A 14,561-nucleotide genomic window follows, 5' to 3' on the forward strand; every position below is an offset into this window, starting at 1 on the left:
CGAGGGGCTGACACAAGCCAGCCAGCTGTCACTTTCTAGGGCCGGGGACATTGATAAGGCGACGCTGCCATGAGCAGAGGGCCAGACCCTCCATCGCAGCCCCCGACCCGGGCTGACTCAGCCGCTGCACCGAGCCCAAGATGTTGTAATGAGAAGGGAAGAGTCTCAGGCTGCTTTTACCCCCACCAGCACACATTTGTCTCGAGTTTTTGCCATTTTTCCTCTTGCCAGAAGAAGGGAAGCGAACCGTTCCCAGTCCCAGCCCAGGAGCAGCTGACCAGGAACGTCTTAGAAAGAGCAACTTTTATTAGGAAAAAAAACAAAAAAAGGCACAGAGAAAACCAAGTCCTTTCCAAAGCCCAACAAGCAAGATCAGATCCAGGGGCAGCAGCAGAGTCCCACACTGAATTTGGACACCACAGTGGTTGCTCAAGGCACAGCCTTAGCCCATTGAATGGCCCCAGCACAAGGATTTGGGCGTCGTTTTATGGGCTGCCCATGGCACCCTAAAGCCAGCCTCGAGAGAGCACCCCGCATCCCTGCTGGGTGGGCTCAGCAGCCCGGGGAGTGCAGGACCAGGAGCCTGCACAGCCGCAGGCAAAGGGCTCAGGAGGAAGGGCGAGAGGGACATGGCGTTTGCAGAAGGGGCCCAGCACAGGGCGCTCAGCTCCGTGCAACCCCAAAAATAGGGGGTATCTATTACCCCCATCACCCTTCCCGTATCACTAAGTGAAAGGGGTCACTGCTTGTAGGGGGCAGGAGATGGTAAGGGCAGGGTGGAGAAGGCCAAGTCTCTGGCTCTGGCTCAGCTGCGTGCCAGAGGGAAGCACCACGGTCATCAGGTCCATCTTTCTTCCATGAGGCATCTCCAAGCTACACCAGCACACATGCAGCTTTGCGAACACCATTTGCCTTTGGTTGGGTCTCTCCAGCAGTGACAGCCTGGGGCAGGGGGTGACATCTGCCTGTCCCACCTCACCCCACATGAGCCAGGCAGCAGAGATGGACACGGTACATGGATGTGCAGCCAAAACTCCCTCGGCCAGGTAGCTTCTTGTCCCACTGACATCATCCAGCTGCAAGGCAGACATATGGGTTGATCCCCTTTGCAAGTGCAGTTATGGGGCACAGGCAGAGATTAGGAGCAAAACACCAAAATGTTGTGGGGAACCGAGGCAAGAGTCTGCCTTCAGCATTTGCAAGGAGCCTCCAGGCCTGGGCACTCCCGGACAGGCAGCGAGTGAGGACCTGGGATACAGGGATGATCTTCCAGCCTTCTTCCTTCCCATCCCACAAGCAGAGGACGCCGGCGACCTGGGGTGCACCTACACATGGCGCGGGGGACTCTCATGGCAGTGGACTGCTGGGCAGTTGGGTAGGGCTGGACTTTGATCTTCAGAGCAAAACAGTTTTTTTCCAGATCATTTGCTACTATTACAACTGGAAAAGAAAGTGAGAAACAGTGAGGCTGGGCCTGAGGCTGCAAACCCCCCCCAAAGGCAGCGACTTCAACCAGCACCATACTCATCCTGAATAGGGGATGGGGCAGGAAGGCATCCCCTAAATCCCACTGCCTGCCACTCCCCTTTTCACAAACCAGACCCCTTCTCAGCCTTACGACTGCCTCCAGTTGTCCCCTCCTGCTGACTCCCCCAAGTCGTGGGGTCCTGGATGTCCCACAGGAGCCCTCTCCCTGCAGAGTCTGGTTCTCTTACACCTGCCCTGTGGGTGATGCACTAGGGGGCAGGTCCCGGCTCTGCCCCTAGCTCCGAGGATGCACCAGTTCTCAGAGCAGCTCCATGTCTACCTTGGTGTCTCCAGGGGTGTTTCCAGGCTGTTTTACCCAGACGTCACGGTTTGGCAGGCTGTTTATTTTCCTAACGTCCTGCAAACAGGAGAGTCGTAAGTGGCACAAGAAGGTTTTCCCCACGCCTCATGTGCAGTCTTGCCTCGGTCTGACTTTAACCAAACCTTGAAGCCTACATGCTCCAGGTAAAACATCCTACATCCCAGGCTTTGGGATCCCACACCTGGCAGACCCTCAAAACCAAGTGCAGCTCCAGCCGCCAGAGATGGAGGGCAGCAGGAGTTACTATAGGAAAAAGTGATAAAGGAGCTGCAAGCTTTACCCAGGAGTGACCCCAGGAGCAAACCCTTTCCTGGCAGACGCAGAGCCAGCGCAACCTCCTGCCACAGACAGGTCTGGGCAGCGCTGATCTCTGCAGCTCAGCGCTGGGGTGCCCAGGCTTGTCTGCCCGGGCTGCAGGGCTGGGCTGGAGCTGCCCCTCCTGGTCCTGTACCCGGGCGGCGGCAGGAGACTGTGCTCCGAGCAGCGCCAGGACACCTTATTGCTGTGGGCGATGATTCCTTCTCCTTTCCAAGTACAGTGAACTATCCTGAGAACAAGAGGTCCATTTCCCTCACACCCATGTCCCCGGAGCAGCCATGGTAGCAAAGTGATGACCTCTGAGTCCCCGTAACTGGGCACTTTGCCTCCACGGCTACAAGACACCCCACTTTTGGGGGCTGGGATACACACAGGGATGCCGATCACTCCAGGCCCCACGCGTGGCGAGACCTCTCGGTGCACAAACAGGTCTCCAAGCCCTGCAGAGCCCAGTGCCGAAGGACTGAGCATGCGGCTCTTCTCCCAGTGGCCTCCAGGTCACAGCTGGTCCTCCAGACACTGGTAGAGATGGGATAATGCTTGGGTGATCTCTCTCATGGTGGCAGGGTCAGGTGCCTCTGCATGTCCTCTGGGACATGTACCCAGCTGGTGTCTGCTCCCTCTTCAGCCCACCAAGGGCTGGGAGCAGCTGCCTCAGGTGCTTTGGGATCAGGATCAGGGCACAGCAACAAGTAGAGCCCTGACATCTCACCATGGTGGCCCTGCAGCACCCAAACCTCCGACCCTTGCTAAGCTCCTCTCAAACCCTTTGATGGGTTCAGTCAAGGGTTCATTAACCCTTCAAGCCTCATCACCCCAAATGCAGGCATGTGTCCTACCAGGCTGCCTGGTCTCAGGGCTCTAGCCCAAGATGTCAGCACAAGCTGGTACCTTGCTCTTTTCCTCCTTGGCAGGCTCCTGAGCTCGGCTGATCCACAGATTAATGCGGGATGTCACTGATCCTGGGATCTTCAGGTTGTCCTGTGGCACAGAGAAGGACACCAGGGTTACAGCACCAGCTCTCCCACTGCATGAACGTAACCCAGGACAGTCCCCAGGGCACGGGGAGACTGAGCAAACCCACAACAGGCAGAGACAGCCTACAGCTTGGCCCCGTCCCAGCTCTGCAAATACCAGCTCATCAGCACAAACCCACACGCCCCCAGAGCACAGTTTCGGTGGCAGCTGGTGCCCGAGCCCAGCCCTGCCCAGCACCGCTCAAACAAGCACCAAGCTCCCACCAAACTGCATCCAGGCAGCAGCCTTGCAGGCTGTGCTTTGGTATCCAAAAAGGGGAAGATCTGTCCAAGAAGCTGGTGCCTGACCCCACACAGGACCCCACTGGAAGGTCCCCCCTTGGGCCAGATCCTGCCCTTACCTTCCTGACAGTGAGTGGCTCAGCCTTGCTGGGAGCGCTTGCCTCGAAGAAGTTGCGCTTGCTGGCCACCCCCTCCGAGGATGGCATGAGGTTCTTCTGAATAGTCAGGGATGATTTTGCCACCTCAGAGCGCTGGGAGGAGAGAGGGGAGTCAGCAGGGGCTGTGTTGCACACCAGGAGTAAAAAGCAATGTCCTGCTTCTGGCTCGCGTCCCGAGCCCGTTGGGGTCTGCTCCCTCCCTGCCCATCACCAGCTCATGGGCTTTTCCCGCTGCTCCCCCAGCAGGATGGTGCAGTGTCCCCATGACCCTCTCCAATTGATATCCCCTCCCTGTTCCTAAAACCCTGAGGTTGATCCCTTTTTCTGCCTAGGACCATCTTCTTCATCCCCATTAGTGCTGGTTGTTTGGGGCAGCTCAGTCCCTCTGTCCCTTCCCCGTTCAGCTCCAGGCCACCCATCTCCCCACACATCCCTCCCACGTCAGCTCGGCTATGCTAAGAGTTTTCGGCACCTGCACGGCCGACGTGTACTTTTCCAGCTTCTCCTCAATGGTGGTGCTGCTACCTGGGATCCTCATACTCGCACTGGTGAAGAAGAGGGAAGACAGTTGAACACAGCCCCCTCAGGATCTCCTGGGACTCAGCCCATGGTCCTGGGGGCCTCCACTTGGCAGGAGAGAACCCTGTCTGATCCAGGCACTCCTCCCGCACGTCTCTGCCAAGTGAATGGAGGCAGCTCCTTCCCTTCTGGTGATCAAGGTCTCTGGGTCTCACCATCTTACTGGGGCCACACTGTACATCAAAAAATAGCTCTGAGCTCCTCAGTTTACCCTGTCTTCACCACTGCCAGGTCTGAACTGCATCTTCACCGATATCAGTATGAGTTTGCCTACAGTATGCACAGGTGCAAGCCCAGGTGCCAGTAAAGCTCCACTCCTCTGCCCTGCATTCAGAGGTGGGAGAGGGCATCCTGTCAACTCCCTTGTTCAGACGTGAGCCCTTGGTTCCTCAAGAGTTTTTAAGCCACCTGTCCAAACCTTACCATGGAGATGTGGAGGATCACTCGATCTGGCCACCAAAGCCAGAACAGGCTGTTCATGGACCTGTATAGTGAGGTTTGATACCTCCAAGGTTGGGACCCTATTGTGGTGCTGCACCGCTTGACACTTAACCACTCCTGTGCAGACACAAGCACGGATGAGAAACTACATCAACCAAGAGACAGCAGGAGCTAGCTGGGAGGATCTTGTGCAGATAAAGGTGGCATGTTGGACATTGTCTTGTCCTCTGCTAAGCATCGCTACCCAGTCAACTAGGCACCCTGGGGACCAATGTTGAGCAGATCTGTGCCAGAGCACTCAATAGCTGGTACCAGGTCCCATCACCTCCTCCTCCTCCCTTGGAAAACAAAGGATGACAACAATTCCTGCCCAGCAAGATCAAAGTAACATGAAGAGAGCTGCTGACCTCCTTGTGAGAGGGCTTTGGCTTTCTTCTTTCTGTTTTCTTGAGATCACCTGGAAGACACAGGAGAGGAGATACTGGAGCCATCTTTGGTTATCAGAGATAAACATGGGATAAACTGCCTGAGGCTTGTCTCCCCCATTGAGAGGGGCAATGAAAAGTTCCATTTTCACCCACACCAGAGCCTATCTCATATCTCAAAGCTCTCCAAAGACACTTTGTAGTGCTAACAGTTTTATTCCTAATAAAGCAACATCAAAGTCAATTAAGCCTAGCCAGTCAGCCCTGATTCACAGCAGGGAGGATCTCAGCAGCTCTTGGTTTTCCCAGCCTCTCCAAGCACTTTGTCCCAGAGATCTTTTTTAGGGGGCTAGAATCAAAGATATTTTCAGGGACGCAACAAGGGACAAGAAGAAGGATGGATTTTATCTTTATCCTGTGCTCTCAGAGAAGACCAGAAATGCCGGAGGGCAGATGGTCATTCCTGTGACTCTTTGGAAAACCTGAGGACAATAAGCTCCCTGTTTTCTCATCACTTCCCACAAGTTTCCATGCCAGCACAAAGCATATGAACATGGGCATGTTCATCAACACAGGCCTTCAGTCAGACACAAAGAAGGAAAATGGAGGAAAGACTGAAGCAGAACTGCAATGCCCAGATCAAGGCTGGATTTTGAATGCGCTTTTGGGAACAGGCTCTGCCAACATAACCTTGGCAGAGACCAAAGCAACTCTTCCTTCCCCCCATTCTCCACTGCCTAAATGGGGGTCTTTCTCCCACTTGCTTTAGCTCTTACCCGAAAGGAGACAGTTCTTGGGCTGGTTCGTCTGATGGAGCTGCTGTAGATGACATGAGTTGGAGAAGTATCTGACTTTTCTACAGGTTCATCTTGGGTAAGAGTCAGCTGTATTACCTCCTTTGAGGGATTCCTGGATGGTGGCTGAGGAAAAAGCAGACATCTGATGCACCTCTGCAGAGTTCACAGGGAGGGTTGAGGTGCAAGGAGCAGAACAGCCAGGGTGGGAACTGGTTTGGAGGCAGGAGTTCAAGATTGATATCCTCCAAACCTTGGCTGTCTCACTTGGGTACACAAAGCCCCAAACACCTCTTCAGTGAAGCCATGATGGCAATCAGTAGGAGTCTGTCAGAGAAGGTGACCAGAATAGTCCATGCAAGGGAGGGAAAACAGGCAGTGGGACCCTGTCCACCACCTCGTGGTTTGCAGTTCTCAGAAAAACCTTCCCCAAAAGCCCACAGGTCCCATTTCCCTCCTGGTACTTTTGGGCTCTCCCTCTTTCCATTGTCCTCCCAGCATCCAGGACCTTGCACCCCAAGGGCTGGTGTCTTGTCCATTCCTGCTTACCTGCTGGTCCGGAGATGAGGTCACTACCGAGGCTGTCTTCTCCTCCACGCTGCTGCTGCCCTGTCTGGTCAGGATTTTCACTTCGCGGAGCCGGCAGCCCCCCAGCTCTGGCGGTGCCCGCTGCTGTGGCTCCCCCACCTCCTTCCTCGGCTCCCCTCGAGACGTCCCCACACTTCGTCCTTCTTTGTCCTGGAGCCGTCCCCTCACCACCACCTTCCTCTCCGAGGCCAGCTCCAGGTGCTGGTTTCCTGGTGGGTCCCCTCTGCCCTTGGCCACATCCTGACCCCGCTGTCCAGCCTCGATGCTCTTCTGCCCCACGCGTGGCTGCGTCCCTGCCTCCATGTGGCTCGCTCCCACCCCTGGGTCCTGCTGCTCCTTCTCCTGCCTCAGTTTTTCAGAGACAGACATCAGGGACCTTGTCCGTCTCCCTTCTTGTGTCTTCAGCACCTCTGAGAGCTTGTGCTCTTCGTTGTCCTCCGGAGACACTGGCTTCACTAGGGATTGAGGTCTAGAGACAGAGACAAAATGGGGGCAACCTCAGCACCCAGGGCCAGAGGGCTGGCTTTCATCCTGCAGATGAGGTTAACCCAGGAGAAAGGCTCTGGGCGGCATACAAATTCCTCCAGTGTCGCTGAAGTCATCCCTGCAGACCAGCACTTGCAGCCACACTCATCCCTGTCATCCCAGCTAGGCTCTTCAAGGATAACTTTGGATTCGAGGTGTTTTTTTTTCCTTTTTTGTGGCAGAGATTTAGTGTTTCTGCAGCCTCAGCCCAGGACATCAGCATCCACCAAGCCCTGTGCCAAGGAGCTGTGGGCTCAGAGCAGCGTGCTGGGTCTGCTGCTCTACAAGACCTGTGCCTGAGGCTCTTTGGTGGATTAGGAAAAAAAATCACTATCTTTAAGTTTAAAGAGTTGGTCGTAAGTCAATCTGCTACAGCAGGGTCCAACCACAGTCCCAACATATTCTGTGAAACAGTCATTTCCCCTCCTTCCCACAAGCAAATGTAGGCACCAGATTTGGGAAGGGGCAGATGGGGCACTTGTCCAGGGCCATGCAGACTGTATCTACACAGCATCCAGGGCTTGGGAAGGAGATAGGATAGTATTTACCCTCCTCCTGAATTGCAACCACCACATGGCCAGCCTGTGCTAGCACCAGGGAAGGAGGACTTGTTCTGTCTAGCTTGTTCATATCAGTCGTGTCCAGCCCCCATTCAACCTCTACCCAGTCCAAACATCTTAGCTCCATTCTGTCTGAAACATGGAGAGAAACATCTCTAGAGCAGGAGCCTCACTGTGTACAAAATCATCTAAATATTGAACACTTCCAGGATCAGTTTAGAGAGTAGTTCAGGTTGTATAAGAGCACCTTGATCTCAGGGCACGTCTAAACTCCAGCTCCTTCCAACAAGGGACTTGGGGAGCACCACTGGAAAGCCCTTGGGTCACCTCCCCACTTCAGCAAAGGTCATACAAGATCACTGCAAGGTTCGGAGAAGGAGGACAGCCAGCCAGGCTCCACATGCTCAGCTCACCTACCTTGCAGAGATGAGTGCCTATCTGCTCTTACTTACTCAAGAGCCCACTAGGACATGGCCAGCACCCACCTGAGCCCAACCTCGGAATCAACCCTCACCCTGGCACATTGGCTCCCTGTGCCATGGGACATGTTGAGACCCATGACTGAGCCTACCAGAGATATACCCCTCTTCTTGTACTCCTCCTGTGAAGCCCATCCTTCTGCCCAAAGGCCTGTAGGACCCCTGCTCTTCCCACAGCTCAGCCCACTCTCATCTGGAAGAGGCTGCCACTAACTGCAGCAACTTTGGCTCAGGATTGAGAAAAACAAGGCAGCAAGCTGCAAACCATCAGCATCCTGAGTAAGACTGATGCTAGCAGGACCCCGCACACCTGCTGGAAGCTGGACTGGTGTCTTTCACAGAGCTGGGAGGTTCTTCATCCACCGATGTGGAGGACAGCAGGTTCCGGCTCCTTCGCCTTCGCTCTCTTTGCTGCTCTTCCTCATCCTCAAGGTTCCTCTGCCTGGCCAGGCTGTTTGGGATGAAACATAAGGACATGGTGAGGCCGTGTCCTGCATGGGGAGCTCACAGCCCTGATGCCAGACGAGAAAGGAGACTAAAACACCCCTGGGCAAGGGCCAAGGGGCTGATGGAAGTTGTTTCCCCAGCTGCTGCATGGGGCTGGATGAGAGGGATGCCCACGCGAGCCAGGTGTCACAAAGTGCTCTCGCTCCACCCAGCTGGTGCAGGCATTTCCCAACACAAGCACTTGACTTTACAGCTCCTAATTTCTTCTGTTGGAGGAGCGCTCATTTAAAAGGAATTGTTGAGCAAACCTCCCCAGGCAAGGAGGTTTAACCTGTAACTTAGCAAGACCAGGACCCTAGAGCCACCACACAGATCTCAACCACATAAACTGGAAGGGTAACCACTAGCGGCAGAAGATTTTAGCCCCAGCACGACTCGTGGCAACGGCATTTTAATTTTTACTGAGCAAAACATCTCAGTTGCAAAACCATCAGAGGGTGAAGGGTGAGCACTGCTGGAAACAGGGACAGCAGGAGCTCCGCTTACTCCCTGCATGTGGCTTGGAACTGTTCATAGTCACAGATTGTACCACAAAGACAAGGTTTGTAATCATCTTTAAAAAGTCATCGATTTTGCACATGCCAAACAAATATTTTTGGGGGTAAATGCCAACCTGAATAGAAAGTCTTTTGGAAAACACCAGTTTTCTCTTCCTTTCTCCACGTGAAACTTGCCCACCCTCTCTGCCGGTGCGTGAACTGTGCTGGAAAATATTTTTACTGTCTGGCTGGAGCTTTTCTCAGCAGTGTGCATTTACCTACAGCACTAGTCCTCAATCTGCTGCAAACACGTGCAGGGGTCCCAGCAGAGCTCCCCACGCCCCAACAGCCCGATGGGGCAGAGCCTCCCCTGCACAGGATCCGTCGCTTCTCAGCATCCCAGCTCTGGAGCTGGTGCTCCAGTTCAATCCAGACTCGGGATTTACTTTGAATTTGACTTTTAAGAACGTGAAAGTCAGAGTGGGTCCGGGCCTGCGGTATCTCTAGCGTCGCTGCGGACACGGCGACTCGCAGCGTGGTTTCCGAGTTACTGTGTAATGAAAGCTGGGTCATAAATTAAACCACATTGCCCCCTGCGAGCATTCGCGGCTCCTGTTCTTCCTGGTCGAGGAGCAGGGGGAGCGTGAGAGGGTCAGCAGAGCGGAACGGACAGCAAAGGGGGGGACGGGTCCTGGCTGAGAGCTCAGCACCCGTTTGGGGACAGAGCGATGCCAGGGGGTGCACTGCCCTTCCCTCCCCCTGCCTCCACCCCCACCTCCCTCTGCTCCCCCAAGCAGCCTTCGCACCCCCACAGCAATCGGACCCACTGCTGGGGGGGCCACGATGGTCCCTGATGCTGCTCTTGGCATCGGGTGAGATGGGGATGGAGAAGGCTGGGACCTGCCCCAGGGAGTCCATGACCATCCCCAGCCGCTCTCACTCCACCGGGGCACACGTCCCTGTTCGGCTCCTCGCGGATCTCACCTCCACGAGCCTGACCCTGTAAATATTTGTGTACAGCTTAGCTGCCCTGGGCAGGCAGCACGGCTTTGTTTGCACGGCACGGCGGGACCGCACGGCACAGCACGGCACGATCTCCCGGCGCGAGGTGCCGCAGCAGCCACCGCGCGCACCGGCAGAGCCAGCACGTGCGTGGGGCCGTACGCGCGCGGGTGCCGCTGCCGGCGCTCTTTGCGTGTCCCTCGAGCGGTGACAGCGGGAGCCGGTTCGAACCCACGCGAGAGCCAGTTCCTTCTCTGTTTTCGCACACGCAGCCTCCTGCGAAACGAAAACGAGGTTTTCCTGCCTTGAAATCGTTGGCTCCCGAAGAGGCAGCACGCAGCCTGGCGCTACCAACACGCAGTTTCTCGTTTGTTTGTAATTAAGTAACCCACCCATTAGGCTACGGGTTTGCTTTGCCAATCTTTCCCTCCTCTTTTCCAAGAGGGATTTATTTTTCCCCGTCTCATCTTTTTTTAACCTCAAACAGATGATTAAAAAAAAAAGACCTGTGCCTCGCCCTGCCTTGTCCTCTCCTGCCCTGTTAATCATTAGTGCTGAGATATCTGGCATTTATGCTGTTTCAGTGAATGTCGTCTCATCTAATGAGAGAGGAGAAACTGTCTTCCTGGGTTGTGAAACAACCTGGGTGCAGGACCCCCTGGGCTTGCATCCGGCCGGGTCCATGGGGCAGAGGAGGTGGATCTCGATGGAGCTGGGGTGTCCTCTGGACCCATCCCAGCCGTGATGGAGGCCGGGTGTGAGCTGGCAGCCCCTGAGCAATAGGGTCTCTCTTCATTCCCGTTTCCAGGCTGGCCATGGTAGGTGTCTTACCCAAAATACCGGGGTTTGTAATGAAGTCTTGGAGCCATCACATCTGCCCAAACTAGGATTTCTGCTCCATTTGTGGGAAGGCGCAGCTGTGTTTGAGTCACCGTCACCCCGTCTGGGTAACCAAGGTCGGCGATGCTTCCCGTCTGTGGGAGGGTGGGATCGATCCCCACACCACCCAGGCTTCATGTGAGCCCCTGACTCACCCCGTGATGCCCAGGAGCCTCACCTGCCCCGGCTCCCATCGGAGCCAAAATCACTTTTTAGGAAAGACCGAGCAGAGCGGCCGACGCCGCGGGGCTGCGGGGATCGTTGAGCGGCTGCCGATGAATCAGGGCTTGCTCAGCGCCCGATGGGCAGAGCTGCACCCTCCGCACGGCGGAGCCGGGGCACACACCCAGCGGCTGTACGGATACGGGGCGAGTGGAAACACCCCACAGCTGGCTCTGGAGCAAGTCTGGAGGCACAGACCAGCCAGCCAGACCCTACCCCAAAGAAAGGCAAACCAGACAAAAAATATACCCAACACGGGGCACGGATGCCTTTCCAGAGCCATTTTCCTTTGCAGGACTCAGCTTCCCCAGGCAGCAGAAACAAATATGCCTCTGACCTTGCCCACCTACGAGAAACTCCAGCAGTGCCAAGTGTTCTCCAGGGCTGGCACCACCTCTGCCCGCAACAACCCCCACGGTGGCTGCCTCCTCTTCCCATCCTCCCCAAAAACCCTCAGCCGAGGCTCGCTGTGCTGGCAGCCCACCCTCCCGCCGGTGGAAAGGGTTAAGCACCTACCTGGAGAGATCGGACCAGTTCCTTCTGCTGAAAGACATTCCTGCTTTCTGTGAGTTTCAGAGAGCCCCAAAAACTTGTGCAGGCATCAAGTCCAAGGTGCTGTTGGACCTACGGGGGGATCTGTGCTGCCCGGAGACTCTCCACGCCGAGGAGGGAGGAACTCCCTGCAAGGTTATTTCCCTGTGCACCTTTACCCTGCCTGCAACCAGTTTACCACCAGGCTGCATCACATGGCTTCTTATCTACCTTGACAGAGGCAAGGCTGTAATTTGTCTACTAGCGGCGCGGTGCAAAAGACGCCCTGCCCAGGAGTGCCACGCAAAAGCAAATCACTCCTCGCTGCCTGCTGTGCCAGGGTTCGAGCAGAGACCCGTGCTCGGGGCTCGATCCTTCCAGGTCTCCCAGGGTTTCGGAGGCAACTCCCTGCAGAGAACCTGTTTTACCAGCCGCTCTCCACCAGTCAACAACTCCTCCAACACCGGTGGAAGGGTGAATTACCTTGGGCTGAGTGGGAGGAGGCTGGCTCCCAGGGATCCAAAACAGTCATTAAAACACCTCCGTCTGGGTGCAGTCCAGCCCTTTCCAAAGAGCGTGGGAGGGTGCCCTGCCCCTTTCAGCCTTTTCCGGACACCTTGGATTGAGCTGTCACAGCTTCCCCCTTGTCATGAGCTTTGCTGCAGCAGAGACCACTCACAAAGTCTCAGAAGAAGGGGATGAAGCATGGGAGGAGTCCAGTCTGAAGCCCTGTGCCAGAGAGGGGCTGCATGCCCAAGCTCATCCCATGCCTGGACCCAGGCCATCAAGCCTATTATCCCCTCCAGGCTGGTCCCAAGACCCTGTGCCCCTACAGGGCAACACTCTCCTTCAAAGGGCAGGTGTGAAGGCAACGGGGGACTGTCTCATCGGGGTGACGGGGGCATCTGGACACAGCAGAGCTGGCTCCAAGCCTGGTTTTTACCTAGGTCCAGCCCCAGGATGCAGAGTGGCCAGGACCCCAGTGCTCCCACCACTGGGGACAGCCGGGCAGGTACCATGGCAGATGCCTACAGAAAAGTCCTCTGGGACTCCTTGAGTACAAACTCTCTGATCCTGGTGAGATCCATGTCTCCGCCAGCCCGAGGGACTGGTTATAAGGCTGGGCTTGCCACGCATGCCTCCAGCCCACAGGGGTGTGCCCGGGACCTGAGCAACCAAAGGAACTATTTTAATCAAACGTTCCTGATTAAAATCCCATTTCTAAAAGATTGCCCTGTCAAATGAGCCACCCACACCAAGCAGGGCTCCTTCTCTGTTTTTTCCCTCGTCTTGCCGATCACCAGCCGTCTTTCAAGCCTTTTCATACATACGGAAAACTCAGCAAGTTGTGGCATAAGGAAAATAAATTCCTTAAATAACCTCGTGAGGGTCCTGCTAATTGCTGGCAAACCATGTACAGCAGTTGGGCACCAGCAAGCTACTACACAGCGACAAACCGTTCTGATTAATGAGCAGCGAGCACCTTCCTTGCAAAACTCGTTGCCAAAGGATATCACTGAAGCACAGGACTTAACAGGATTTTTAAAAGGATTAAACTGGTTGCATGGAAAGAACACCCCCAGCTAGGATCATCAGTTTGTGATTCCTCTTATTATTAAGATGAAGGAATTCTAGACAGGCACTTAGCGGCTGGGGATTAGGCAGAGGACGAGCCTCGATGACACTCGCCCCTCACATTCCCCCAGGTCTTTATTTTCAGCTCAGACACTTTTTGAGCTGAATGTGATTTTGTTTTTATTTAAGACCTCTCAGTGAGTTTCTCCTCCATGGATTTGCCCGGTTTCCTTCAAACCCAGGAAGATTGTTAGTATAAAGATCATCCTTCAGCACAGAGTTCCCGAGGTCTATTCCTCACTGCTGGGAAAGCTCCCGCCTCTCCTTTGGTTTGGATAGGATCCTGCTGAGCTGTTGGCAGCACAAAACGTTGATCTCTCATGGTCTGAGATTTTTGCTGCCATGGAGCATCTAGCACATGTTTTTCCCCATGTTCCTCATGTTTTCCCATGTTTACCATAATATCAAATGATTACTCCGAAGTAGGCAATGGCCAACCCAGAGCCCATAATCTTATATATGAAGTCATGTTGGGGTTTTCCCTCTGTGTGTCACTTTACGCTCCGCCAAACATCCCCTGCCGTTTTAACCCCAAACCCCAAGTTCTGCAAGATCATTCTGAATATATGAACCATCAGCCTCCATCTCTGCTATGCTGAATGCGCAATATTTATCAGTAGAGTTCGTTATCTCACCATCATTTCCTATCTGCTGATTGATTATTCACCTCTGCTTCGGCTTTCCCTCTTAGCCATGGCTGACCTAAAGGTTTTGCTTCTGGAAACCTAGGAAAACTCTTATCTACGAGGTCACTCTTATCTACAAGCTCATTGATGCTTTCAGCGAATGCCAATCACTTTGTGAGACTGGACTTCCCTTTACGAAAGCTATTTTCACCACACTGAGGTCATCACCAAAGCCCAGACCCAACTGCAGGTCCATAAAGCTGAAGATGACAAAATTAGGCAGGGGAATGAGGCCGTGCGGGGCAGGGATGCTCAGGGGAATCAGTCTGACATTGATCAGATCCGTCCTACGCACCAGTCGTATCTGCTGTCCCAGATCTACAACCAGGAGAGGAAAGCTATGTGCTCTCTGCTGAGGGAGGTGTCCCTCAGGACTCTGATGCACGCACACAAGGCAGTAGTGTAAAACCGCGCTTCTCTCCGGGTACCCGCTTTGCCCAGGGATGCCTTTGCAGTCTCTTGGCAGGAGGGCTCTGCCCGCAGACCTGCATCTGCCTGAGGAGCTCAGGGAGGACACATCTTCATCTGATATAGATCAGCAGAAGACACTCATTTATACCCACTAAGGAGATAGAACAGTATCGGTTGTTTTTTTTCCCTTGGGAAGAGTGTCCTGTGACCCATCCCTGTGCAGAATCTGTTTCT

At 54.7% G+C, this 14,561-nt stretch overlaps 1 protein-coding gene across 1 annotated transcript; it reads right to left on the reverse strand.

Moving 5' to 3' along the window:
- Positions 1-1,786: 1,786 nt before the first annotated feature.
- LAD1 (ladinin 1) lies at positions 1,787-11,618 on the reverse strand. The gene is made up of 9 exons (XM_086627136.1): positions 11,581-11,618; positions 8,286-8,426; positions 6,373-6,880; positions 5,806-5,949; positions 5,012-5,061; positions 4,057-4,129; positions 3,546-3,677; positions 3,059-3,148; positions 1,787-1,885 (listed from the first exon to the last, which is right to left on the reverse strand). Exons 1-9 carry the CDS (start codon positions 11,616-11,618, stop codon positions 1,787-1,789), a joined length of 1,275 nt encoding a protein of 424 aa, XP_086483262.1.
- Positions 11,619-14,561: the final 2,943 nt, after the last annotated feature.

Source organism: Tauraco erythrolophus, chromosome 27 (genome assembly GCF_009769465.1).
Source record: "Tauraco erythrolophus isolate bTauEry1 chromosome 27, bTauEry1.pri, whole genome shotgun sequence".
Classification (NCBI taxonomy): Eukaryota; Metazoa; Chordata; class Aves; order Musophagiformes; family Musophagidae; genus Tauraco; species Tauraco erythrolophus.